General features: G+C 34.6%; 4 protein-coding genes across 11 annotated transcripts; 2 read left to right on the plus strand and 2 right to left on the minus strand.

Annotated features, from left to right (window-relative positions):
• On the plus strand, positions 5,329-10,254 carry LOC109847905 (actin-66-like). The gene is made up of 5 exons (XM_020417138.1): positions 5,329-5,519; positions 7,674-7,740; positions 7,897-8,371; positions 8,781-9,394; positions 9,962-10,254. The coding sequence occupies exons 2-5, from the start codon at positions 7,681-7,683 to the stop codon at positions 10,025-10,027; spliced, it is 1,215 nt and encodes a 404-aa protein (XP_020272727.1). The 5' UTR covers positions 5,329-5,519; positions 7,674-7,680; the 3' UTR covers positions 10,028-10,254.
• Positions 11,207-19,145, plus strand: LOC109849928. Of its 7 annotated transcripts, none has more exons than XM_020419809.1 (8): positions 11,207-11,301; positions 11,382-11,584; positions 12,162-12,234; positions 13,244-13,339; positions 13,429-13,479; positions 13,669-14,025; positions 15,837-16,001; positions 18,494-19,145. In XM_020419809.1, the coding sequence occupies exons 1-7, from the start codon at positions 11,239-11,241 to the stop codon at positions 15,915-15,917; spliced, it is 924 nt and encodes a 307-aa protein (XP_020275398.1). In that variant the 5' UTR covers positions 11,207-11,238; the 3' UTR covers positions 15,918-16,001; positions 18,494-19,145. The 7 variants fall into 7 exon arrangements, with proteins under 7 accessions (XP_020275398.1, XP_020275396.1, XP_020275400.1 ...); XM_020419807.1 differs by lacking the exon at positions 18,494-19,145 and adding an exon at positions 14,691-15,089 and having other exon boundaries at positions 15,837-16,136; XM_020419811.1 differs by lacking the exon at positions 18,494-19,145 and having other exon boundaries at positions 13,669-13,779; positions 13,934-14,025; positions 15,837-15,916.
• LOC109849930 (purple acid phosphatase 3-like) lies at positions 16,356-17,749 on the minus strand. Of its 2 annotated transcripts, none has more exons than XM_020419815.1 (6): positions 17,593-17,749; positions 17,473-17,496; positions 17,176-17,300; positions 16,979-17,107; positions 16,836-16,903; positions 16,356-16,741 (listed from the first exon to the last, which is right to left on the minus strand). In XM_020419815.1, the coding sequence occupies exons 1-6, from the start codon at positions 17,747-17,749 to the stop codon at positions 16,531-16,533; spliced, it is 714 nt and encodes a 237-aa protein (XP_020275404.1). In that variant the 3' UTR covers positions 16,356-16,530. The 2 variants fall into 2 exon arrangements, with proteins under 2 accessions (XP_020275404.1, XP_020275403.1); XM_020419814.1 differs by having other exon boundaries at positions 17,389-17,496.
• On the minus strand, positions 19,799-22,987 carry LOC109848580 (purple acid phosphatase 17-like). The gene is made up of 7 exons (XM_020418151.1): positions 22,654-22,987; positions 22,405-22,561; positions 21,358-21,465; positions 21,142-21,269; positions 20,918-21,046; positions 20,759-20,826; positions 19,799-20,217 (listed from the first exon to the last, which is right to left on the minus strand). Exons 1-7 carry the CDS (start codon positions 22,852-22,854, stop codon positions 20,007-20,009), a joined length of 1,002 nt encoding a protein of 333 aa, XP_020273740.1. The 5' UTR covers positions 22,855-22,987; the 3' UTR covers positions 19,799-20,006.

Consider the following 27,718-nt stretch of genomic DNA (forward strand, 5'->3'; position numbering starts at 1 on the left):
TGATCCTGTCATTATAAACAAATTAAATAAAGATTAATAATTCTTAAGAATGTACTACGTTCTCTTAGTTTCCACTGCAAAAATGTCAGTTATTTATTTTTAGCTCCAAGAGATTTTTAAAATTAATCTTGAAGGTTGTTTGCATTAAAAAAATTATGTTAGAGGGCTCATATAGTTTGTTTTTTAGTTTAAGATTGTCAACACATTTTGTCTCTGATGTATATTGATAATCATATTTTATTATAATTTTATACCCTCATTATCTATTTTATATGAATAAATATATCACTAATAATTGTTTTTATCTTTTAATTACAGGTTAATGAAGAATAAATCTCAAACTCTCATCTCTCAACAAAAACCCATCGATTAAATGAAAGAAATGAATAAATATAAATATACCAAAATACAAAAACCCATCGATTAAATGAAAGAAATGAATAAATATAAATATACCAAAATGTGGGAATTCAAGGGAAAAATGAATGAGCCGGTTATCATCAAATTAATGCAACTGAATTTTCTTTCTTTCTTCACGCTTCTAATTTGGAGACTTAGGCCCAAATGTGATTACCAAAATTTGGGGACTTAGGCCTAAAAATGAACTGGAACTAAAAGAAATAAAGCTGTCCTTGCTTGAGAAATGAATGGGCCGGTTTTTCTTTCTTTGCAGGTGTTGATTTTAATCAAATGGATGTGGACCTTGCTGCATTTAATCAAATGAAACCGGACTTTGTTTTTTAATTTTCTTTGCTGCAGATCAACTCCAAGGACCGGACCTGTTGCTGCATGAATGGAGTGTGATGGGCCGAAATCAAATGCTTGCTCATTGGGCCGAAATCAAATGCTTGGGCCTTGGAATTTCATCATTGATTGCTGGACTTCAAAAATCAAACGAAATCAAATGCTTGTGGCCGGACCTATGTGCTGCAGTTTGATAATCACAAAAAAGAAAAAAAATAACATGATGAGGTGGGCCGGATGTGTGCTGCAACTTGGAGATTTTGCAATCAAATCTCATAACCGAACCTGCTATTGAATTTTAATCACAAGCTTCATGGACCGGACTTCATTGGGCTGCTGCAGATCATTTAATGACCTGCTATTGAATTTTAATCACAAGCTTCATGGACCGGACTTCATTGGGCTGCTGCAGATCATTTAATAGAGAATTGGGCCGGGCATTTTACAATGGGCTGGATTTTTATTTTCTTTTTGAAAAATAAATGAATCATATGGGCTAAAGAAGAACAAAAAGCAAATTCAAAGGTGGAGATTGTTGCTTGGGGCTCAAGACAAATCCAATGGCTCATATTCATTGAAGATTACTATAAATAGGGGTAGAGAGTGAGGGGTTAAGGGGGTAAAAATTTTTGTAACTCCTTTTGGAGAGGAGGGCTACTCTTAATTGAGAATGCCTTCCAAAATTATAACTTTTTTGTTGCAATTAATAATAATAATTTTTTCACCACTTTAAATTTTTCTCTTCTTCTCTTTGTTGGATGATGAAGATGAAGATGAAGATGGAGAATTATTTGAAGGTTTGCATTTCTTTTCTTTTTCTCTTTTATTGCTTATTAGTTTAGATTTATTTCTATGCTTGTAGTTAGATTTTATTTTCTTGTTAAATAGCCAAGAGGCTAGAACCCTCTTGCCTTAGATTTATTTTATGCTTATAGAGTAGATTTATTTTCGTGCATTTAATTCTTACAATTTTATTTTGTAGTTTAGATTTTGCAATTTATTTTGTAGTTAGATTTTAATTTCTTACACTATTCACCTTGAGGCTAGAACCCTCTTGGGTTTAGTTTTTCTTTTTTTTTATTTTTATTTTGTTTGATTCACCTTTAGGCTAGAACCCTCTAGGGAATCACCCTTTTCTAAGAAGTGGGTTCAATTTTAGATTATCCATATCTATCACTATCTTTAATTTCTTGTATTTTCTTTTATTCTAGAATTTTGTTCTTCATTCTTGATTTTTTATTTGTTTCTTGATTTTATTCATTTTTTCCTTCTCACCTTATTGATCATACTCATTCTTTTTCAAATCCACTCTCACTTACACTTGCACCTATTTACACACCATTTTCACTATCTTAATCTCTTCACAATCACATTCACTCATCAATCTTATTTCTCACGCACACAACATAAGAACCGATTTTATATTTTCTCCTACAAAATACCTTCCTCGTGGGATCGATATCTTAAATACTATAACTTGACACGGTTGTGCACTTGCAACCTTTTTGGTACATGTTTATGCCGCATCATATATCAGTTATAAGTAATAATATAATTTGATTGAGCAAAGTATATCCTAATATATTTCTGGACACTTGTCTTGTCTTTTGCTCTCTATTATATACCAATATGATATCACAATTAATGTAGACAATGAAGACACTACAGTAAATTTGCCCAGGAAAAAGATAAATGTGGAGAAGGATTGATATCAAGTCAACTAAATATGAAAAAGAAGCAATAGAAGATAATATTTTTTTTAATATTTATAGAAAAACTTAAATTTTTGAGTAAAATTAGGAACTTTAGAAGTCATTTTCATGCAAAATTTTTAATATGCTTATGTGAATGATTTTGTCATATAAAATTATACTAGAGTTATCATTAATCTTTGGTATTTATTTTTTTATTTAAGTCTATCAATAATTAAGATAAAATTATACTAGAGTTATCATTAATCTTTGGTATTTATTTTTTTATTTAAGTCTATCAATAATTAAGATGTCTTATAGTCTTGTAAAATGTATGCCTTTGGTATTTATTTTTTTATTTAAGTCTATCAATAATTAAGATGTCTTATAGTCTTGTAAAATGTATGCACTTTATGTTGAGCTTATACAAATCATCTTAATATTAAGTATTTGATTATATATTTATTAACACATCAGCAACATATTATTCTATTTTTTCAAACTTAACATTACAATTAATGACTAAGATAAACAAATTGGAGATCGATGATTTGATCCGATAAACAAATACTTTACATGAAGTTTGATATAATTTTAAAAATAAATATTGTGTATGCAATTATATAAAAGTATATTGATCCCAGTTTTATGCACAATCTATTTCATAGTTTTTTAAATGTTTAAATAAAATTTATGGGAAATGTAATAATCCATATTTATAGATTTTAGCTCAAAATGAATCTGTCTTATTTTATAATAAGAAAATAAATAAAAATAATAATAATTTTGATATTTTAATCACGTGCAATTGCACATGCACAAGAACTAGTATACCTAAATAGGAGTGTTCGGAATGTATATCTATACTATTATATAATGATCCAAGTGAGGGCAATCCGAAAAAATGGAGGAGTGGTGGACATGCCTCTTTCTTACTATGGTTGAAAGGGTAAAGACGTACTTCACAAGAAAAAAATCGTTTGTCTTTATTATTTCTAGAACATTATATCCATATTTTACCATAAACATAGATAAAGGCTATACAATTGAATTTTTTTTCTCTTAGTTTTTTGGTAGAACATTTTAATCAATATTTTTCCACAAACATAGATAAAGTCAATAATTTTTTCATAAACAAAAGTCTATTTAATTATATAAAGCTTAATTAATCAAATCAATGTACAAATAAAAAAATGAATCGATCAGAACTAAATTTAAGAAGGATTATAGCTATAAAATATGACTCGAATGGTAAATTATTGAAGGTGGGTTATATATAAGAAAAAAAATCAGATCTCTGCACTATTCAACTCAAAAATAAAAAATATATATACATATATTCTATCGAATCTGTTAAATAAAACTTTGCTCCTTTCATTGAATTAATTTCCACGAACAAACGTATAAAAATTTAAGCAATTATTTCTTCAAGCTACACGCAAAAGAATGCCATTATAAAAAGAATGTCATTCAATAAATTGGTTTTTTTGCACACGCGTAATGCACATGCCCGTGATCTAGTATACATTTATATTTTTTTTAATGAATGAGTTTTTTTATTGATCGAGCCACGAGTGAAAACTTGATCAGGGCACAAATTTAGACCAATAAGTACTTTTTATTGAGGTTGGGCTTAAGTTCTATCAACTATTTAAACCGGTTTGAGCGTATAATAAAATAATTAAGAGAGATTAGAATCGAGTAATAGGTTTGATACACAAGAAAATTAAACATTGTTATGAAAATTTGAATAAAAATATATATATTTGTTTGACAAGGAGACGCAACAATCACATTAACATGGTTCATGAGATTTGTCAACAATTAAAAAAGATTTAGTATAGTTTTAGAAGTCAAGGATAATTTTACACAGAAAATCTCCGAAGTGCGCGCGCATGTGCCAATCCGTAGAACCAAGAACAATCCGACCCCAGATTGAACCAAGTATTTTTTTTTACTTTTCTAGAGTGCAATGGCATCGATAAAAATTGAAACTACACCCTACATGATATTTGGAGAGCTTAGAACTTCCTGCATGAATTCCAATCATTTGTTGACATTACGTCTCGTTTGGTACGTGAGAATGGACTCAAATGAGAATAGAATGGAATAAGGAATGAAATGGAATTAATGTGAGAATGGAATAGTCATTCTCATTCATACATTTGAGTGTAATTTATAAAATGAAGTGAGAATAAATATATTTTAAAATTATATATTTTATTGATTCTCATTTAAGTGAGAATGCACATTCCCTATCATTTCATTAGGAATGCTCATTCGCACATAAAGTATGAATTGATGAGAAGTGAGAATGAGCATTCCAACTTCAAAAAAGATGGTGTATTTGATAGGAATGAATGTGAAGTGAGAATGACCATTTCATTCCATCACATTCTCGCGTACCAAAAGAGACATTCGTCTCTCGTCTACAGAATGACTATAGTGTCTTAAAATCTTGTTGACTTTACTTTTCAAAGTCAATCAATACAATTCAAATTGAAACGAAAGAAATAAATTCAAATTCCTAAGTTTGACCAACTAATGTCATGAAAAAGTTGTTCAACTCCTGAGCTATTCATCAACCAAATTTAACAAGGTTCCGGGGAGAAAGGGAGGCGCTACCGGCACACCATTGGACACACCTCCGGCCACATCCCCCTCTAGCTACAGTGCACGCAGCTACACTTGAGATTTAAAAAAACAATCTCAAGTGTAGCCTCGTGCGCTATAGCAAGAGGGGGGTGTGGCGGAAGGTGTAACCGAGTGTGTGCATGTATCATTTTTCGAGGAGAAAAGGGTAGTTAATAAGAGCATAAACGTGGAGCCCACGAAGCACACGACGGGGGTAGAAAGTGGGGCCCATAAAACTAGGTCCAACTCCCAGTTCGGCGGCGAGCGAGGCGGGGATCCGAACGCTTTGAGGCCCGCTCCTCCCTCATTTATAACCTCCTAAATTCCCATTCCCCTTCCTTTTATTTTGCTTTTTTTCCCCTCGATAAAAAAAATAATAATAAGAGAGAGAGAGAAATCCCAAACTCTACGATTTCGAAAAATTATCCATTAATTCCTCATTCTCGATCGGTAATTATCTCGATCTCAACAATCTTTTCGTTTCCCGTCTTCGATCTTTACCTACATTTTGTTCTTTTAGCTAGTAGATCGGTTGCACGTGTTAATTAGAATTCGTGGAAATGCCATTGAAAAATATGCTCATGTTTTTTTTTTATATCATGCAACACATTGTTAGTTATTTCTTTAAAATTTAGGTACATTAAGATGTTATTCATATTCAAACTTTTTTCTCTCTTTTTCTCCTTCTACTAATAAAAGAATATGTTGATTGCTCCATTTTTTTTATGGAAAAGGTGGAAATCTCAAAAATGTGGTGTCCACGTCAAAATTTTTTCCTACAATAGTTTCATTTCACTTCTTGAAACCAAGAAATAGTTTCATGTGTCAAGCTCTTCTTGGTTGATGTGATCTCAATTCTAGGAAACCCATTTCATGGGTTTTTATGGGAAAATGGGAGGAAACCTCTCCTAGTTCCTTTTCTTTTTGGTTAAAACCAAACAGCCCCTAAGGGGGTGGTTGGTTCAATTTCTACAAATTATAGGAAATATTTTCCACTCAAAATATGATTTTCTTGTATTTCTTAAAAAAAGTATAGGAAAAATTTTGAGAAGTAAAAAAATATCAATTTTCTTGTTTTTTTATTTTGCTTGTCTGGTTCAAAATAAGAAAATTGTCCATAACTTTATAGAAAATAGCAAGATTTCTTATAATTTATAGAAATTGAACCAAACACCCCCTAAATTTATAGAAAAGTATCAACTTTATAGAAAAGTGTCAATACAGTGTCAGATTTCTAGGTGATTTTCGCCCATTTTGAGGGGAAATTGATTTATGTAAATTTTGGTACTTTTTTGTACTTTACAGAAAACATTTCTGTTAATTCTTTTTGAACCAAACACAGTTTACGGAAACCTGTAGAAAATTTTTAATTACAAAATTGTCATTGTCAGATATTTTAAGAAAATTTTTCTATAAAATTGTGCGACCAAACACCCCCTAAGGTCTTTAGTGGCAGAGATTATTTTTTCCATATATGAATTTTTCTATCACAAGAGCAGAAATTTCTGGATTTTTTCCACTAAATAAAATAGCATAATATGTTGTGAAAATTCTTCGGTAATGATATCATTTTATATTAATATGTTAATTTTAGCCACTTTTACCCCTAAACTATTCTATTAGCACTTACACGCTTGGTAGTTGAGATGTCACTTGCGAAGCAAGAGATTGATAAAGTAACTTTAATTTAACTGAAAAAGTGACTATATTTCCCTCTAAATTGAGGGGAAGACAGTAATGTCGTCTTTTCAGAGTGTTTAAGTGCTAATTAAAATGTTTCAAGGGTATAAGTGGCTACATCACCATGATACGAAGGGGTCTATCTGCAGCTAACCCTTAATACTATGATGGTCATTGTATGTATAGATGTTGCTTCTCATATTATGAACATAATCGGAAATGCTTGAGGTCATTCATTTAGTTTATCTTTCAGCTCATAGGCTTTAAGAGTTGATTGAAAGGCTCAGAACATGATTTTTTACTATTGTTAATGAATAAAACTAGGTAGTATATTATATTAACTTGAGCTTGATAGCTTTATTTTTTCGATCTAAGGGTTTCAGCCATGTTCCTGAATCCTGTCTATCTATTTATCACTGATAGGATTTTTTTCCAATCATTTATAGTACTGGTTACATCACAGACAAACTTCTAAGCTAAAATAGCGACGGCACAATTGTGCAATTCTATTTACATGGAAAGATGTTTTATTTTGTTGAACTTTTTTTCCCCTTTTGACTTTATTAACATATCTTTTGAGTTAAACACCTAATTTGAAATGTAATTTCAGATTTCTCCTCGGTTGATGCATATTCTTTACGAACAGTATTACAGACTAGTATTGTAATTATTATTTTGTTAGTCTTACTATATTATATATTTTTCCTTTTTTGGTTGTGGATCGAGTAATATCTAAAAAGTTTTATGTGTGGCATCAAACGAGTACAAGTCTTTCCTTTGTGATTAAGAAAAAAAAAGATAATTTATTTCTACCTTCACCTCTGGTTTTTTGTGTGTGGCATACTGAGCTGTTCCCTTTTGTCCCCTTCCTTAGTTTTATATAATTTTATCTTCTAATCTGAAATGTTCTTTTTTTTGGGGCAGATAGAAGATGGCAGATGCTGAGGATATTCAGCCTCTTGTTTGCGACAATGGGACTGGAATGGTCAAGGTATAAATAAATTCTTTTCTATCTCATAGTTTTCTGTCCAAATTATTCGTAAGCTTTCAAATGGATTTCTTGGTTCATGGCATGGCTCTAAAACTTTCACAATATTGGTGAAGTTTTCAAATAATAACTAGAAACAATAGTACATATATATACAAGGACCTTGGTCTCAGTGAAATTAATGTTTATTCATTCTGTTGCCAAATTCTTGTATGTTATTTAATTTTGGATATCAAATGCATTAACCATGGCAACATATGTTTTGGTGCCATTTCTTATAATTTACTAGGCTGGATTCCACGTCATACTGGTGTGATGGTTGGCATGGGACAAAAAGATGCATATGTCGGGGATGAAGCTCAGTCTAAGAGAGGCATTTTGACATTGAAATACCCAATTGAGCATGGAATTGTTAACAACTGGGATGATATGGAGAAGATTTGGCATCACACATTCTACAATGAGCTTCGTGTGGCCCCTGAAGAACACCCGGTTTTACTTACTGAGGCACCCCTCAACCCTAAAGCTAATCGTGAGAAAATGACTCAAATCATGTTCGAAACATTCAACGCTCCTGCAATGTATGTTGCCATTCAGGCTGTTCTGTCTCTCTATGCCAGTGGTCGCACCACAGGTAACTAAACCTTCTACAAGACTACATCACATATCATGCTATGCATAATTTTGTAATATGCTCTATGCCTAGCTGGCGAAACATCTGATTGTGGATAATGTTTCTTTTCTGATGACTTCATGCGGTCAAATATTAACCTATTACATACTTTATCTACGTTTTCACCAACCAATTCTGGTTTTATGAGCAAAGATATTTAATGTAATATTGAAGGATATGTAGCATGTAGAAAAACTAAGGGTACATAGAATTGTAGCCTAAAGGGGAAATATAATTCTGACTTGGTGGAACTTAACTGTGGTCTTTGGTTTGACTCATTATTAGTAATATTTTGAGATTTCTTTTGAAACTTTTACCTTCCAAGTGATAATGTACTTAATCTATTCTTTTTGGCACTCGATTACCATAGGTATTGTCCTCGACTCTGGTGATGGTGTGAGCCATACAGTCCCCATCTACGAAGGTTATGCGCTTCCACATGCAATCCTTCGTCTGGACTTGGCTGGCCGTGACCTCACTGATGCCCTGATGAAGATCCTCACAGAGCGTGGCTACTCTTTCACCACCACTGCTGAGCGAGAAATTGTAAGAGACGTGAAAGAAAAGCTCTCCTACATCGCTCTCGACTACGAACAAGAGCTAGAAACATCCAAGACCAGTTCCTCTGTTGAGAAGAGTTATGAGCTCCCCGATGGACAAGTGATCACCATTGGTGCTGAGAGATTCCGGTGCCCAGAAGTACTATTCCAGCCGTCGATGATAGGAATGGAAGCTGCGGGAATTCATGAGACCACATACAATTCCATCATGAAGTGTGATGTGGATATTAGGAAGGATTTGTATGGTAACATTGTTCTTAGTGGTGGGTCTACTATGTTTCCAGGTATTGCTGATAGGATGAGCAAGGAGATCACTGCTTTGGCTCCGAGCAGTATGAAGATTAAGGTGGTGGCTCCTCCGGAGAGGAAGTATAGTGTTTGGATCGGAGGCTCTATCTTGGCATCCCTCAGCACATTCCAGCAGGTACGCTGTAACTTCTTGTTTTATTTTGCTATGAGAACTGCATATACATAAGCATACAGGAGTTATAATATTCTAAGTTGTAAATTTTTTCTTGGTACTCGGCTATTCATAAACCATTATAAAGTTCACGAGTTTACACGAATAGTTCAAGTTCCTTTCAGATAATTTGTCGACTGCACAGATGCGTTCGGTTGCATTGCATAGTTGTTTGCTATGCCTTGTTTTTTGTTTGTGTTCGTATGGTCAATAGCATCATAGATTTATTTGTTTATTTGTTGTTACTTATGAAATGGACTTTTGCCTATGCTTGACCCACCAATATGAATATGGTAGCCTTTTGCCTATGCTCAGTGCAGACTTTTGGCGAAACATGGTTCATAGTTTTCAAATTCTGAATCTTACGAGCGTTGTTATGTATGAGTATTAGTTACGCCATATTTTGGATAAAACATGCTCTTCCTTATCTAGCTATACCACATTTTGGATGCAACATGTTCTTTATTATCTGATGCAATCATATAAACGGCGTTTTGAAAATTATCGATCATCTTATTCTTCAACTTGCAGATGTGGATTGCAAAGGCAGAGTACGACGAATCTGGCCCATCGATCGTGCATAGGAAATGCTTCTAAGTTTGCGAAACTGGGAAAACCGCTTCGCCTTTTTTTCCTTATCTTCTGTATCTGTTGTAGTTTGTGAAGAAACAAATTCTGGTCTACACTTGTTGTTGTACTTTCTTTTGCTAAGAAATGTTGTAGTGCACTATTGTCGGCCTATAAATTTCATTTTGTTTCGGTTTTCATTGAGAATTCTTGTTTGTTGTTCTTTGGTTGGAAATGCTATTATTTGACTGTGAGAATGAAGCAGCACTAGTTAGACTCTGGGAATCTGCAGTATATTCAGGATTTATTCTTGTCTATTAAATTTCTTCTTATGTAATGGACTTTGAGAAGACGAGCTCTTCCTATGTTACTGTTTTTCTCCTTTTTATAGAAATGAATACGAATGTTGTAGCATCAGCAATCCAGCAAGGTAACTGGTTCTCCAACTACAAAACTTCGAACTTGTAGTGATACCTCAATGATGCGGATTTGTATGCTACTACTCCGAACATTCGAAAGAAGTTGTAGTGAGAATTGAGAGTCATAATTTTGTTCCGTAGCATGCCATGTAGCGCCAAAGCCTATAGGCCCACAAAGCCTTTTCTTTTAATTTTTCATAAAGGATTAATTACATTCCAGTATATTGATGTATGATGTTATCACACAAGAAGACAACCCTCACAATTGCACGGGTAATACCCGTGTAATTACAATCAATAATCTCGGGATTACCCGCGTAGAATTCTTAGCTAGTAAGACTGAACCTAGAACGCTCTAATACCGTGAAAAGTTGGGTTGAGTTGAGAGTTACGATTTTATGGATTATTACACTTTGATACCCCCAAACTTCTACCCAATTTTCACTTTGATACCTTAAAATATTTTTAAAACACTTTGATGGCTCTAAGTATATATATATATATATATATATATATATATAGTATCAATATATAATATATATATATATAATATATATATTATATAAATATATACTTATATATATATATATTATAATTGATAGTAATATAATATATGCTTAGCCGAACGCGCACAAGACATCACAAAGTGGAAATGATGCAGCGGCGTCAGAAAGTATTAACAAAGCACACGGGGGTATCAAGGTGTAATAGCGGTTAAACTCTGGGGTAGTAAAGTGCAAAAAAGAGAGTATTTGGAGCCCCTCTCAATTCTCACAAAAGAAAAGCTTTTCAAAGTCTAAATGCGATCGCAGCTGCAGCGCCATGGCAACCGCCGACCATCCGCGCCTCCTCCTCCCTCGCTTCCTCTCTCTCGACGTCTGCAAGGTACCCCAAACTTTTCTCTCTCTCCTAGGGTTTCTTTCAATCCCCATCCTCTTGTGTTGAATCCGGTGCTCCGCGGTCAGGAACTGGAGTTCATTCACCGCAGCTGCAGCACCGTCGGTTACCGCCCTAACGTGTTCTCCACCACTCTCTCTCACCTCATCGCCACCGACTGCGGTCACCTGATCCTCCCCTTTCTTTCTATCAGAGATAGGATCAAGGAGAAGGTCGAGGGCTTCTTTGGCTGCGAGTTCGAGCTCTTTGTCGAGTTCACTGGCCTCATTAGGTGAGCAATTTAGGTTTTAATCTCTTGTATTTATTTTATATTTCGATTTGTTTATCGTAAATTTGCAATTTTGTGATGCATTTTACTACTACCCTTGAGACGCAAAGAGCAAAGTTCCAAATTTGGAGGTTATTTACGCCAAAAGCCGTAGCTTTGGGTGATTCTGAAGATGGAACTCAACTTTCTTGTCATAAGGAGTTGGTGCTAAGGCAGGAGTTGTTGGTGTCTCTGGTTTCCGATTTCCTTCATCTTAGAAGGATTCTATTCTATCTAGTTATGTTTTGGATAAATTTTTTTATGCTTTTATGGGGATTCTTAAATGTAGTAGTTGATCTGTTCTATTTGGGTTTTGTGTTGAGGTTGTGATGCGGTTGGCGAGGTTATACATAGACAGTCGTTGACCCGATGTGGCTCTCGAAAAAGGAAAAAAAAACTTTTTTTTGGTGTATGTTAGGCTTGTTTTATGTATCCGACAACAAACACAACATAGCCCTCCAAACTTTTGGGGCAGGCACATGAATCCTTTTCTTCTTTGATTGAATTCCTTTTGTTGTAACTCTTATCTTTGTGTATATAGTTGGTGCAAAGGAGCATACATTGGATGGCACAGTGACGACAACAGACCGTATCTGGAACACAGAGACTTTGCGGTGCATATAACTCTTTTTGTTATTTCCCCAGAGTATTTTAACTCCTATCCTTGGCAGTTTTTAAATTTTCAGTTATAGTCGATATGTGCGAGAGTCACATACTTGGTCCTAAGCCAAGTTACTGTGTTAGTTTGATTGTTTTATAGTCTTATGTTTTCTTATATGTTTATAGTGTTTTGAAACATATAGAAGTTGGGGTTTTTGCATGTATCCCCTCAAGTCTTCCATGTTTGCAAACTTAACCCTCAAAAATTGGTATTTGAAAAATTGCCCCCAATCCTCTCACATTGATTTTTTCTCCCTACCTCTTTCACTTACCAATTTTAGTTTTTAAATAGGAAATTGTTGCAAACCTATTGGAAATTATTGGAAGTTTTGACATTGCCTTGTTTAAAAGCAACATTCTCAAACTGGAGCAGTAGAAAGACCTAATATGCTAGTTTTGAGGGGCAATTTTGCAAATACCGAGATTTGAGGGATAATTTTGCAAATATGGAAGTTTTGAGGTGTATATATGCAAAAACCTTGTTAAATTTATGTCTTGTAATTCTCATTTTTGAACCCTACCTATGACATTTGGATCAACACATTATCTGACAAGGCTTCTTTCTTCCCTCCTGTAAACTGGGGAATACCCACCCTGAGGATTTCAAAGGTTTCTTAAAAGCTGCCTGTATATCAAGAACCAGTTGACCTGACAGTTTAAATTATAGTGTCATGGGTAAATAATGTAGATCAAGCTAACATAATAGGTTACAGTATCCTAGCAGGGGGGAAAACCTAAATGCCCTATTAATAGGCAAAAATACGGAAATATGAAGCAATGTTGATACTTCATCTTCAAAATTTTAAATTATCTCATTTTAAAATTAAGAAGTCAAGTAACAAGTGAGAGAGAGAGATTTATTTTTAAGTAAAGATTTACCTCTATTGAATTAAACTGTATACCTTTTTTTCTAAGACAGAAGTAGCATAGTTTATTCTAACAACTTCCTTTCTCCTGATAAAGGCAGTCTGTTATTTGAACAATCATGAAGAGCATTTCAAAGGTGGACTTTTCCGCTTTAAGGATGGGGGGCCCTCCTTTGTTACTCCTGTTGCTGGAGTAAGCAATTCTACTCCTTTACCATGAGTCTATGTGCTTGTAAGAAACATATGATGAAGGGAACTAATTTCCTCCTTGTATATCTTTAGGATGTTTTGATGTACACAGCAGACATTCGCAACATTCATTCTGTGGATGAGGTAAATTTTACATGGCAAATGATCTGGTAAAATCTACATACAAATTAGATCATGATTGTCTTGTACTATACCTTGTTTTAACCCTTTGCTTTGTGTATACCATTGCATCCAAACTTTTATTTTGGGGATAAAATAAGGAGCTGTTGCTTTATATTTATGAAGTAGGTGTCTTTCTCTTTGGGAAATCAGGTACTTGATGGTGAAAGGCTTACGTTAACTCTGTGGTTCACCCGTAACAATGAGCATGATGAGGATGCCAAGCTGATATCCCTCCTGTCTCAAAGACTACTTAACTGTGAGGTTGAAACACTGAAGTTTTGCTTCCCTTCCCCTCCACCAGACAATATGTATTGGTTCTCTCATGATCAATTTGGTTTTGACATTCGTAATGCCAGACTTAACATCCTTGGTTTTCAACTTTTTTCATCTTGCAATGGGGCTGATTCATCTTCAGACCCTCTGGAGCTTCTTAGCAAACCATTACGACTGGGTCGAGGTGATGAAATATTTCACAAGGAATTTGCTAATGGTTTGCATGCTCTTCAGGTAGCCATTAGCTCGTTTGAGATAAACCAATTATCTTTTCAGGTTTTGCTGTATATGATAATAGTATACCATCTCTTATATGTCTAGTCAATATTTTTTTGAAGTTTGGTTGTTCTCAGTGTATGATTTTTAGTTTTGTAAAAGAGAATATTGGACAACTGATCTGATTATTGAATAATCTTGTTTGCATCTAGACAGCTAAGGTCCTTGCGCATGCACATGTGTCATATACACAAATAAATGCACATCAAAGAACACGAAAAATGCAACCGAAAACATGTCATTTAGTTGCATTGAGATTGAAGCGTTGTTGTTCACAACGAAGAGAACATGAGTAATTGCCATTACCTAACTGGACCCATCATGTGCACTTTTCTTTGCTAAAACTTTCCTCTTTTAGAATCAATTCCCCAATTAAGCACCATTGTCATTGGAGAAAACTATTGAAAATAATAGTTTTAGAGAAAAAATTAACTTGAGCTTAAATCTCGTAGGCTATTTGAACTATTCCACATATAAGTAAACTTTCCAATTGAATCTGGACTGAATCTGAATACCAATTGAACAGCTGATTTTTTTATTTGACTCTTTAAAGCTCTAAGACTAAAAGTACTTTGTTGCAATCAAAGTTTAAATGTTCTAATTGAATAATCTTTTTGCAATAGGTGGTACAATTTTACTACTGGAAAGCCCCTCTAATTTCAGCGGCAAGAAGAAAAACTGAAGGTAACATTAAACCCAGGCAACCATTTGTTACGGAGAAAAAGGGAGTGTCCAAATTGGATTTACCTTGTGACCACCAGATTGTCAAGAGAGTCTTGGGTCACACATGTGAAATGTCAGATTATTCCTTTAGCTGGGACGACTTCGATCTTGCCATTGAAATGTGGGAGGAGTATGTAAAGTCATTACACAGAGATTTGATAGTGCTTTTGCCATATTGGGTATCCAACCAGAGTATTTTCTTTGTGAACCCATCTGAGCTACAAAAGTGTGATATATAGAAATCTTGGATGCAGTAAAAGCCATTGGCAGACCTGAGTGATTCTTCCAGAAACTGTGAGGTACTTTCCAGTTGAGGCTTCAGGTGTCTGATTTTGTACTCCTATTAGTTTTTTGGTCTTTAATGTTAATACTTTGTAAAGACAAAGCTAGCATAAGGAGGATGGGATCATAATTTTTATCATGGACTTGAATCTGTGGAATAACTCATGGACTTGAACCTGTGGAATAACTGATGAAATGAGTGAAATGGCTATTGTTTAGGATAACATATGAAGTAAAAGGGTAAAGAACTTGAAAATTATAGACTCAAGTTCGGGCAATAATTGCAAGTGCTGAGACTGCTTGTTTTGGTGCGGTGACTAACATGTGTATAAATTTTCAGTACTAACTAGACTCACCATCTTTCATTGAGACACTAAACTCGCTATGAAGAAAAAATTGACAAAGAAGAACTGAAGAGTTTGATCTTTTGAAGAAGGAATTTAACAATAATTAGATGTATCTAGAAACTATTGGTCACTGGTGTATCATATGTCAGTCCCTTCTCTATAAATTAAATTATTGGGAAAGATAATTCAAATTTTTCTTCACAGTGAGGATGGTTCTTCTGAAAAATTCTTCCTCTGTCATTATTATTGTTATTATTTGCATTATTTCATGCTAATGTTTTAAGCGATTGCCTATATGATCACATTGAAAGGACTTTAATTTATGAGACGGTATTAATCATTATTGGTTCCAATAGATGGGAAAGCAAGTCTTTTATTTTCACTGTGCCTTAATTTTATTTGGTAATTCGATTGCAGGCTATAATGTTGGTCCTGATCATGATAGCAGTTAAAAGCAAGGAAGAGGGCAGTATTTTCTATCACAAGGATCACCAATAATTGACTGCCTTGCTAATTTCTCCAACGGTTTAATCTAACTGCAAGTCCTCATTTTACTCAACAGGAAGCATCTGATCAATGAAGGTACTCATTAGAGGCTTAGATAGATTTTGTGGTCCTTTTTTTGTTGGTTTGTATCAATATTGGGGTGCAGAATTGTTATTTTTGGTGTTCGTTTTTCAATGACTCCACCCCTTGCTGATGGCTTTTATTATTCTATTCTTTGGGCTTGATTGATGTCTTCTGAACTTTTATAATTTATTTAAAAAAGTTCCCCTCTTTCCTCTTACTTTAGACAACTTCCTGTTGTTTCAATGGTAAGGGTTGATGTTGCTTCTTATGGGGAACAGTTCATATTAAGCACTGAAAACATTTAATTGTAATTACAAAAAAAAAAAAAAAAGTTCTCAGATATTAGAAACTAAGTCCAAGCTCAACATGCAAGGGAAACAAAGCTGGCAGAATCTAGCTTATTCTGATAGGTAAATACCGAATAGTCAAATATACATATAGTCAAACGTAATAAACTCATCATCCAACAAATGAACGATGCAATTACATCAAATTGCTACCAACAAAATCCCCAATACCAATATCCTCTTATTCATTTCACCTATATTGAAGGGCTTAAGTCTTTTGTCATGCCCCATTGATGCAAATGGTGCCCAAAGATATCATAGAACCCAACTTTCACTTCTTTTTTTGTCAATTCTATAGACATGAAACCTTGGCCATCATAAAATAACCGCAATTTATCCGAATTTGGCGTATAAACGCCCCTCCACGCTTTTGAGCCACCTCCGCTTGTTAAATACTGAATTGGACTGAGAAAACATAACCGAAATTGTCACAAACAACTTTAATGAATCATATAACAATTGTTGTATATCTGGATATATCACTTCATTGAGAGCTTACCTATCACTGCTACTAATATGTTCAAGGCAATGGTCATGGCCATTCATGTATAAATCAACACCATTAGCCTGTAATATTCATAATAATTAGGATTAATTAGGTAATAAAAGCAATTCTTCAATGAATTGATGGTTAACACTTACCTTAAGAATAGGGAGAAGCTCATCTACAAGTTCAACAGTATCTCCATGTATGCTAACACTTCTGATTGCATGGTGTCCAATGACAAATTTCCATGTTGCTGTTGACTCCCTCAATGCCATATCCAAATCCTAATTATCAATATCAAACAATATTATTTATTGAATGAATGGTATAACCAGAATATTAATATTCTTACCTTCAAGAGATTTGAGATGTAATTCTGGCGAGGAGACACATCTCTCCAGTCATTATTCTTCCATGGCTCGTTCCAATATGATTTGACAAAAGGAGTTGTATCCACAAAGAAAAATTCTGCAATTTCTGATGGAAGAAGTATATAAATCAATAATTTATCCAGAAAAGCAATTTATCAGTGAGTCTAATTAGTTTTTTTTTTTTTGTTAAAAACCTGCATCCACGATGAAGGATCTCATGCAAAACCACCGGTGATCCATCTGACGAAGGACAGGGCTTAATTGTGCTTGTACATCGCCCCTATAATCATGATTTCCCAAAACTGAATACAATCAACATAAGGACACACAATTAGAATCATAAATCAACAAATTGTAAGTAAAACAAAGAGAAAGAAATGAAGAATATGAACACTTACCACTGTACCATTGCTTTTGCAAGCTCCTAGCCGTGTATATGTTGGTAAATGACTCTTCGAATGCTTTGTCATCAACACCGGTTAATCCACTATCATAGAAATTATCCCCGGTTGATATCACAAAGTCTATATCAAGCTTCTCGCCAACTTTTCCCATCTATATCCAATTCAAATGAAATTACTTGAATTTGATTATCTCAATTGAAAATCTTTTCATGAGAGCACAAATGGGAAATTGATAGTGACAAGGATGATTATGATACCTGAGATCCAACTAGAGATTGGTTAAATTCTCCTTTCCTCCCCCAATCTCCAATGACCAAAAGGCTTAATGACCCAACATTCTTCAGCGAGTGCTCAAACCTTTGAAGCTCTGCAGAAGTTTGAGAAGAAAAGAGATCGATAGAAATAACAGCAACAAGCACAGAAGCCATAGCCACGGCCTTGAAATAGAAGTTAACCATAGCTAAGGAGAGAAAGGAGTAGGATTGAAGAATTGACTTCAATTTGCAATATTCTGTTGTTCTCTTGGTAGGCTTTTATAGGCTACCATCAGTGTGGTTAAGAACTGGGGGCTTTCTGTAAATAGAATTTTTCCAAAAATTTTGTGTGTATCGGATGCCTTCACAGAGTGTACTCATTTTTATGAGTTATTAATATATACTGGTCTTTTTATTAGGTCCTGGATTGCAGCTGCAGCCAGGTATTATATTGAGTTCAGATTTAGCTTTATATTATGTTTTGAATTTACACATTAATAGTCTATAATGCATTTAATAAGAGTTTCAAAAAAAAATTTAATTGCAGCATTCACAAAGAATTTGCATCTATGTTTTTTGAGATTCTGTATACATGTATTTTTATATTGTATTTTATCTGACATTCATATCTGTATCTATAGAATCTGCAGCGGTATATTCTAATGGATTCCACGACAAACCCTCAATCATGTATCAGATCTATCAGCTATACATTTTTCAAGTATTTTTGCAGCAGGCATACCTTAGTTTTGGCCAAAAAACTATGGGTATTTTGTCCTGTATAAGATGCATCCTTTCGTTGAGCGGAGGAATGGAGCACTCTTGTTGCATTGAGAAAAGGGCTTATCAGCTTAACATGCTCCCATATCTACTAATCTACTCTACTGTAGCCATTGGATTTCTCTGCTTGGTGTTTGCTTGCAAGTTGAAGAACTTGCATGTGCAATGAAGATATTTGAGTAATTTAATGAACAATAATTTCCTTATCTAGTTGAAGCGAATCGAAATTGGATAAGAATGATGGCACATTGAACCCCTCATTGTAGTCTGTATAACTTGTCGGATATCAAAGAATGTTCGTTGAGCTCTGGATTTTTTAGTAATGGGAGCAACATGCTCACAGACTAAACTAGAAAGAAATGATCAAGAAAAAGTACGTTAAGAGGAGGTGATAAGAAGAATTTGAAGATGAAAAAGACTAATATATGTTTCTGAGTCGATGTGTCACGCTGCTCCAAATCGATGATCTATGCTAGTGTAATGCAATATTGTCATAATGTCATTCCATTAGATGTGGGCTTTATACCCAAAGGCATAACGAGATGCTTTGATGTCAAAGAGTTCCAATAGGTTGTCGTTGATGCTCAAGTCTATCTTGTTTCATAAATAGACTATTTGATCCTTTCGCTCCACACACACACACACACCGCGGTTATTATTTACTGATTTTTTCAGATTTTCTTTTAAATTCCAACTATCATAACTTCATATGCATGGCACTATTTTGTTTTATAAGTTGACTATTTGGTGTGTTCTGTCCTTTTTTTTCGGTTTGACTATGTAAGTTCCCCGTATGGTCCTTTAGACTATAGGTATCAAACCCCTGAATGTGGCTCGGAGGCACGCTCCAGCGCACGGCCTCCAATATCTCAGGAAACTAAATTTTTGTGGATGCCTCTTAGGAGAGTTGAATCTGAGATCTTGAAGTACTACTTATAGATAGCGTACTAACTCGGCTAAACCCTCTTGGGTGTGTGCATTTTGTCATTGTCCACTGAGATTCTACTCTTTTAAGTTTTTCTTATAGAACTATGGTCTTTTACCTGGCTGCTTCATTTTCACATGAAACATATGACTGTCCCATTTAATTAAATGTAAAAGTATGACTCTTGGGCAAATAGAATTTCCAATGCAATCTCTGCCTGAACATTTTTCTAGGTTAGAGCAGAACAAGGCAAATGACAGTTTGCTATATAATCAAATCAATAAAACAATCTAATACACTAACATCATGTTGCAAATGAGAGGACCAGTACAATACACTATCCACATCCCCCTCTATGCCTTAACCTCTGCCTTCAAGCCTTTAGCCAATCTGTTCAACAAATCCATCAATTCTTGTGTACAAAAGCTCATACAACACTTAACTCTCCTCTACAATGTTGGGTGCATATCTTTAGTCATGCTAAATTCATGCAAATTGTTGCCAAATGCATCATAGAAAGTCACTTTGGCATCAATCTTTGTCAACTCCATGGACATGAACCCTTGACCATCATAAAAGAATTGTACTTTGTCCTTGTTTGGCTTGTAAACACCCCTCCATGCCTTTGATCCCCCTCCACTAACAAGGTATTGGATAGGACTGAAACAAGTAGGAGAACATAATTAGAAAACAACCCAAAGTATTCATTGCTTAAGTAAATAAATGTCGCAGAAATAAGAATGTTATGATGAACATGTGAAGGCTCAGTAAAAGTTACAATAAGAATAAAAGCTAGGAGCTGCTCCTCTTGGATATAAAATAAGAGAAAACGGCTTAGATAGTTCTAGCATGTATAATGGAATTAAAAGAAGCGATACGATGGTAATTAATGGAATAACAAGGATTAATAAACCAGAAAGAACTTAATCGTGAACAAGTAAAAGGATGCGAGAGTGATGAACTCGCGGATGATATAAACCTTTAACAGAATTGGATAGAAGAATACGACGACAAAAACTTTGTTGTTTTTTGCCATTTTGCTTGAAACCTAACAAAAACGTTTAAATGTTCTTTGCATTTTGATCTTGAGACTTGTTGTGTGCAGTAGAGATCAATCACGTGATTCTTTTGCTTATCGGCACAAAAACACATTACCTCTGCGAGAAGAAAAGATCAAGTGAAGCATCTAAAAGCTTCTTACCTGTCATTGCTACTAATGTGCTCAAGACAATGGTCATGTCCGTTGATATAGAAATCCACACCATTAGCCTGAAATTATTATAAACGTAAATTGAAATTAAACATGCAGAAAAAAAAAGGGAGGGAAAGCTCCAAATTTGCATAACAAAAGTTTATCTACCTCTAGAATTGGAAGAAGATGCTCTATGAGTTCTGGAGTATCGCCATGCTCGCTAACGCTTCTAATGGCGTGATGCCCGATTACAAACTTCCATGTCGCCGTAGATTGTTTCAATGCCATGTCCAGATCCTAAATATTCGATATCGAAGACGAATCGTATTTGGTGAATCTTTGAAAATATGTGAAACTTATAGTAGTACATTCAAAATTTTATGATTGTTTACCTTCAAGAGGCTTGATACGTAGTTTTCACGAGGAGCAACTTGCCTCCAGTCGTAGCTGTGACCCCCGTCGTTTACCCAATATTCATTGACAAATGGTGTTGTGTCAACGAAGAAAAACTCTGCAATTTCTGATAAAAAAGAAAATAGAGTTAAATGAAATTGTTTGGTATTAATTTTTTTTTATAAAAAAAAAGGTAAAATTAAACTTTATTTTACCTGTATCCAAGATAAAGGACCTCATACAGAACCATCGGCTATCAACTTGGCGAAGGACTGGGCTCAATTGTGCTAGCACATCGCCTCTGTAATCATGATTGCCCAAAACTACAGGAAAAATCATAGTGGAGAAATTTGGCATGTGCACAAAGTTGCAAAATATGAGAAATAAATTGGCTAGCTTCATAAAAAATATTTGGTATAATTTTAAGAGGTATCTATTCTTTCTTAGCTAGATAAAAATATTCGCGCGAAACGAATGAGCAGGGTGAAAAAAACTTATCAAATTCATAGAAGGTCAGAAAGTTTATGAAGATGATTGGAAAACAAATTCAATTTGAAATAAAAATTTATTCATTTTCAATATTTGGGTTTCTGGTGAATTCATAATTTATTCAAAATCACAGAATCTTCAATTTTCTTGTTTTTTGTCGGGCAAAATTGCAGTGAAGTTTCCTCATGTAGAAGCCAAGTATCATTTATGTTCTTTATGTTTACTGGAAGTCATATAAGCGCAAGGTCCTAACCTTAACTTCATCATCATTTTAAGTACTTTTTACGAACTTCTGCTAAATCTTATTGACGTCGCAGAACATACAATAAAAAAACATTAGTTTAGTTAGAAGTTTGTTGTGCCAAGTCATTGACACATCAGCAACCTTTAACGAGAGTAATGTTAGGAACCCATAAATAGCTTCCAAACATGAAGGACTCGATTGAGATTTCGCCTTTTCATTTAGTAGGATTGAAAAAATTGAATTGAAAATTGGGTTATTGAAAGTTAAATGTTGGACCCCCTCCTCTCTTTCTCCGCGAAAAGCATGGAGAAATAGTAGCTTGGCGTGGCATCAAATTTTTACCCACTTTTCTTTATAATTGGTTAAGGACTTAGATTGACGAAATTCTTGATGTCAACCTATATTTTTCCATAAATTTATCAGATTTCCATAGGAACAAATGCATTGTAATAACAATAACAAATATAAGAAAAAGTTAAATTCAATGTGGATGGATGAAATATTAATATTATAAATTTAAAAAACCTACCACTATACCACGTCTTTTGCAAGCTCTTCGCAGTATATACGTTTGTAAATGACTCCTCGAACAGCTTGTCATCAACCCCGGTCAGCCCATTATCATAAAAATTATCTCCGGTGGAAATCACAAAATCAACACCAAGCCTCTTCCCTGTTTTTCCCATCTACACCCAAGACAAACGTAAAATTACAAAAACAATCCAAAACATAGATATTCAGAAAAGAAAAAAAAGGAAGAAGAAGAAGAAAAGAAAACCTGGGATGCAACAAGAGATTGATTAAAATATCCTCTCCTTCCCCAGTCTCCAACAGCCAAGAAACTCAACGACCCATCGCCCTTAACCTCCTGCTGGAACCGTTTAAGCTCGGCCGAGGTGCGAGGGGACAAGATAAGCGTAGGAATAGCGAAGGCAAGCATGAAGGCGTAAGCCATTGCCTTCATGTTGATGTTTGCCATTGCTACCCCCAAGATTTTAAGTATTTTTTTTTTTGCAATTTCTTGTTTCTTTTCTTGCTTATATAAAGCCGATGCCTAGACGGCGCAGAGGGAATTCAGGGTGGGGGGGGCGGTTTTATAAATAGAAAATTGTTCGGGGAGCCAATCGCGTATCATGTTCCGGGCGTGGTCGTTGGCGGTTAAAAGGATCGTCATTCGTGTGTAATGACTCGCGGAGTAGGATTAGGTAACGTGGGCTTGAGGGATGGGTTTGGGAGTTCCGTTCCGATGGAGTTTTGTCGTTACTTGCTGGAGTAGGATTGGTATCTGAGAGTTGAATGTGTAGATGGGGCGCCGGGAATCTGGTTCGATTTTTGGTGCGAATATTCGGGGGGATAATTTAAGGATAAACCGTGAGGGGGAGAATCGAATATTCTGAGCAAAAATTTATTTTGGACCCAAAATTGGGGACCACTACATGGGACAGCTGAACTTAAGGAGTGTTTGTTTGCATGCAAGTGAAAGATAAAAGTAAAAAAATTATTTTTATTTAAAAATTAATGTGTTTGTTTTCATGTAAGTGGTTATGAAAGTGGGATGAAATAAAGTTGTCACATATAATTTAATTCAATTTTAACTTCCCCTAAAAAAGTGGTGAAGTCACGTGAAAGTGAAAAAAAGGTAACTAATTTAATTAAACGATTTTAACTACTCTCTACTTAATCTTATTTTGCCACGTCATCTTCACATTGCACTTTCGATAATAATTTAATTTTTAAAACAAACACTTTATTTCACTTGCGTGCTGACATGGATATAAAAGTCATTTGTAAAAAAAAACTTACATATTTTAAATTCACTTTTAGATTGTCAAATACCCCCTAAGTAAGGATGAATATTTTCGTAATACTCCTCTATTTTTTCCCTTCTTGCTTCTTCTCCAACACTCTCATCTCCTCTCTCCAATTCATGTGACATCGTGATGGATGAAATTGATAGGTAGTCTCCTGAAATTTAATTGTGTTGATATCCTCAATTTAATTTCTTTGATTCTGGGAAATTTTACTATTGTTTGTGTTTGGATTAGTGCCTCCCATGAATTTCAGTAATTCAAGGCAAAATAGTGTTAGCAGCAAAAATTAGTGATTAGATATTGTACCACTTGAATTTTACTATTTTGTTCGTGTTGAGTTTGTTTCTCCCACTGATTTCTCAACTGTTACACCTCCTCCTCAAAAACGTTGACAAAGGAATCAAATGATCCTAAGGATCCAGACCCACTCATCTCCACTAATGTTAGGGGGTGTTTGTTTCACCAAAAAATTTGGCATTTGGTATGGATTACAAGTTTTGGGATCAAAAAGTGAGTTTTTTTGTATTTTTTGGATTCTGTATATGGTGTTTGTTTTAAGAAATTTTTTAGAATATTGAATCCCAAAGGTGCAAAAAATGCTCAATTTTTAGAATTTGCCAAATCCTCTCAATTAGAAGGATTTTAACAAATCCCATAAATGGATGTGCTTATCTCTCAATTGGAGAGGATTTGACAAATCTTAATTTTATCTTTTTTGTGAAAGGTAACCTCACCAAGATATCATATTCATTATATTACAAAATTTAGGCATTTGGTAATGCTACAATTTGAGCTTGAAACAAACAAAACATTACAAATTGTAGTATTCCAAATCCTAAAATATTAATGAAACAAATAATATTTTAGAAATCCTAACTCATAACAAAACACCTATGGATTTCAAATCCCATGGTGAAATCCATATCCTAAAATTATAGGATTTGAAACAAACACCCCCCTAATCATCCTAACCGAAGAGAACAACTTGCTTGCCGGATGTAAATATCTCAAGAACCCCGACCGATCCTTGTTCGCCAATTTCTGTGCCAATAGCTCCTATCGTTGTTATTGCAAAAATACGGATGTCGATGGTGCCGCCTGCGTGAGGCGACCATAGTCGTTGCGGTGATAATGGTAACCTGATCCGACGTTTGCATTGTCGGCGACAGAAGGAATTCTAGGTGGCGAGATTAGGACGATGGAAAAATAAATATTTGGTCATCGGCTGTGAATGTGGGGAAAGCTAGCTGTGTGGTTGCTACTAATAATTGTATATACTTATTTTATAAATATTTTATTATATTATTTTTAAATAATTAATAGTTATAATATTATTGATAATTATAATTATTTAGGAAGGTGAGGATGTGCATAATTAATAAGATGTTATATTTATTTAATGAAAGATTTATTAGAGATAATGACATAGTTAGAATTTATCAAAGTTTGAGAGGGCAAAAAAGAAAATTAAAAGTTTTAACACCTCAGTCCTCTTTTGTTAGTAGTATAGATATAGATATAGATAAATATAGATATAGATAGATAGATATAGATAGATATAGATAGATTTATTATTAATAATGAAACTACTGTTTGGTTCTTTCCTATATCTATGGCAACGGCGAATGACGACAATGCCCTCTCTTCATCTTCATAGATGTTTGAAAGAAGAAGGTCATACATCCCTAGTTAGAGAAATTACTTTTTCTATCTACTAGCTTATATGGATATAGTTTGTATCCTTTTTTTTAATGACACTTCTGTTTTATAAATGAACGGGGAATACCCCTTGTTTTTCTCTCAAAAAAAAAATGTTGCAAGCAAAATTCTATTTTTAATATTTGGTTTATTACTAGGTTGCTAGAGTGGGTAATTGGAATTACATTTTATAGGGAAAACTTAGCATTTGTTTCGTCGAATTTGGAGGCAACAAATGTTGCTAGCTAGTCCTTGCATGAATTAAAAAAAAACTAAAAACTAACATCACATCATCAAATTACTCGAGTTTAACTCAAAAATGTAAATCTTTTAACATTTGAATAGAAACAAACGTATGACTTGCAGCGAAACTGTATTTCATACAATGGAATATAAATATCCATTTAGAGATGTATTTCTTACAAATCTAACGAGTTTTGTGACTAACCAAACATTAGAGATGTATTTGGAAGTACATTTACTACAACAAAAGGCATAACTATCCAAACAATGGATTTGAGTTTAATTTCATGCAACAAACACTACATGTGATATTTCTTGCGTACAATATTTATTACAGTTACAATTGTAATAGTGTATCAAACACCCTCTAAATGAACTTTAAAAAAGTAAACTTTAATAGACTAAGTTAGATGATGTTAGGACATCTCCAACAGCTTCTCCAAAATTTTCTCCAAAATGGGGAAGCAAAAGTCATATTCTCCAACTAATTTTTACACCAACTCCTACAGCTTCCCCATTTTGAAGAATCTCTTTGTTCCTCTAAAAATTTAGAGAATGCTGCAGATTTGGGGAAGCTTCCCCATTTTTTCTCCTTCATCCCTATTTTGGGGAATGAGATGGAGAATCTGTTGGACCAAAAACCTAACTAAATTCTCCAAAAGTGGGAAATGGGGAAGCTGTTGGAGATGCTCTTACAGTGTCATCGTAAAATCAAAATGACCTGAAAATAAAGGAGTCACTCTTTAATTTCCTTTTCTATTCTCTTTGTATCGAAAAGATAAAGGAGTTATTTAAACTATTCCAACATTAGAGTTGACACTATATAATGTTGTAAATGAATTTGATACACTAACTATTTCTTAATACACCTTCATATGGAGTTAGCAAGGGAATACTAATTAAGTACTTATAGAGAATAGCACATGCTAGGTCATTTAATTTATTGAGAATCAAGCATCTTTGTTTTTTTAGTAACAACATTGTAATCCTTTCAAGTCACGTATATCAATTATCAATCATGTTCCTTTCCCCCCCAAAAAAAAAACAATATTCTTTAATCTCAAGTTGGACATAGCTTTCACCGAAGCCAAAGTCCAAGGACAAGATTTCTACTAGTACACAAAGGAATGAGGCGTCCATACTTAAGGCCCATATATGGGGCCTTTAGGCATCGATACACCGGCCTTTGGTTGGGATGTACCTTTTTAATCGGGCTGAAAAGGCCCAAAAATGAAACGTCAGTGGCGTATCATCAAGAGCTTTATCGGTCGTCGGCTAGGGTCCGTTGTCTTTTGGTTTGTGATTCTCATCTATGGCCCACTGACCAAAGTGATTTTACTTATAACAAAATTGAAACGCCGGTCTAGACTGTGGGCCAGCCTATGAGAAACGCCGGTCGATATTTTGGGGCTTGTTGAATTAGGATGAACTATCAATCTTTATCGCAATTACCGTAATTACCGTATGCGAGCAACTTGTTCTGATCCACAAGTAAAAATAAAAAAAATTTATTTTTCCTAAATACTATGCACATTAATAAGCTTGGAGTTGACTGCTCACATGCTACCAATTCTGGAAAAAAAAATCCAACTCATTAAAATGGTCATTTTCAGCTGCAATTGTAGGATACATTCATATGAACGTTGTTGATGCTCGATATTAAACAGAATAATCCAGAAGAGGATGGTTGCGGGGTGATGAAAGATGATGAAGGACGCGCTCTCTTCTTCGACTTTATGTCTGGTTCTTGAACGGGGGCTTGATGTCCACGCTGCACATACAAGAAGAACCCGTGAGAGGGCGGGGACCGGTTCCCCGGTGGTTCCTGCGATGATCAAGTTAGTGAAACTCGAGTGGGAAAGGGGAAGGTCAAGAAACGATATGGTTCTTAAGGTGGCAAGGTGCATACACAGAGGATCTACATGAGCTCCTCTGTGTTGATGAAGAGCTGTGTGTTCTTTTCTATGTGCATTAGAGATGATGATCTCCTAGATTTAGCTCAGGAGGAGGAAGTCTTGATCCCTCTTCTTTTTTAGCTCTTTCCTCTCCCCCTCTCTCCTCCCCCTGTTGTTAGGATCAGATCGATCACCT

Source organism: Asparagus officinalis, chromosome 7, assembly GCF_001876935.1.
Source record: "Asparagus officinalis chromosome 7, Aspof.V1, whole genome shotgun sequence".
NCBI lineage: Eukaryota > Viridiplantae > Streptophyta > Magnoliopsida > Asparagales > Asparagaceae > Asparagus > Asparagus officinalis.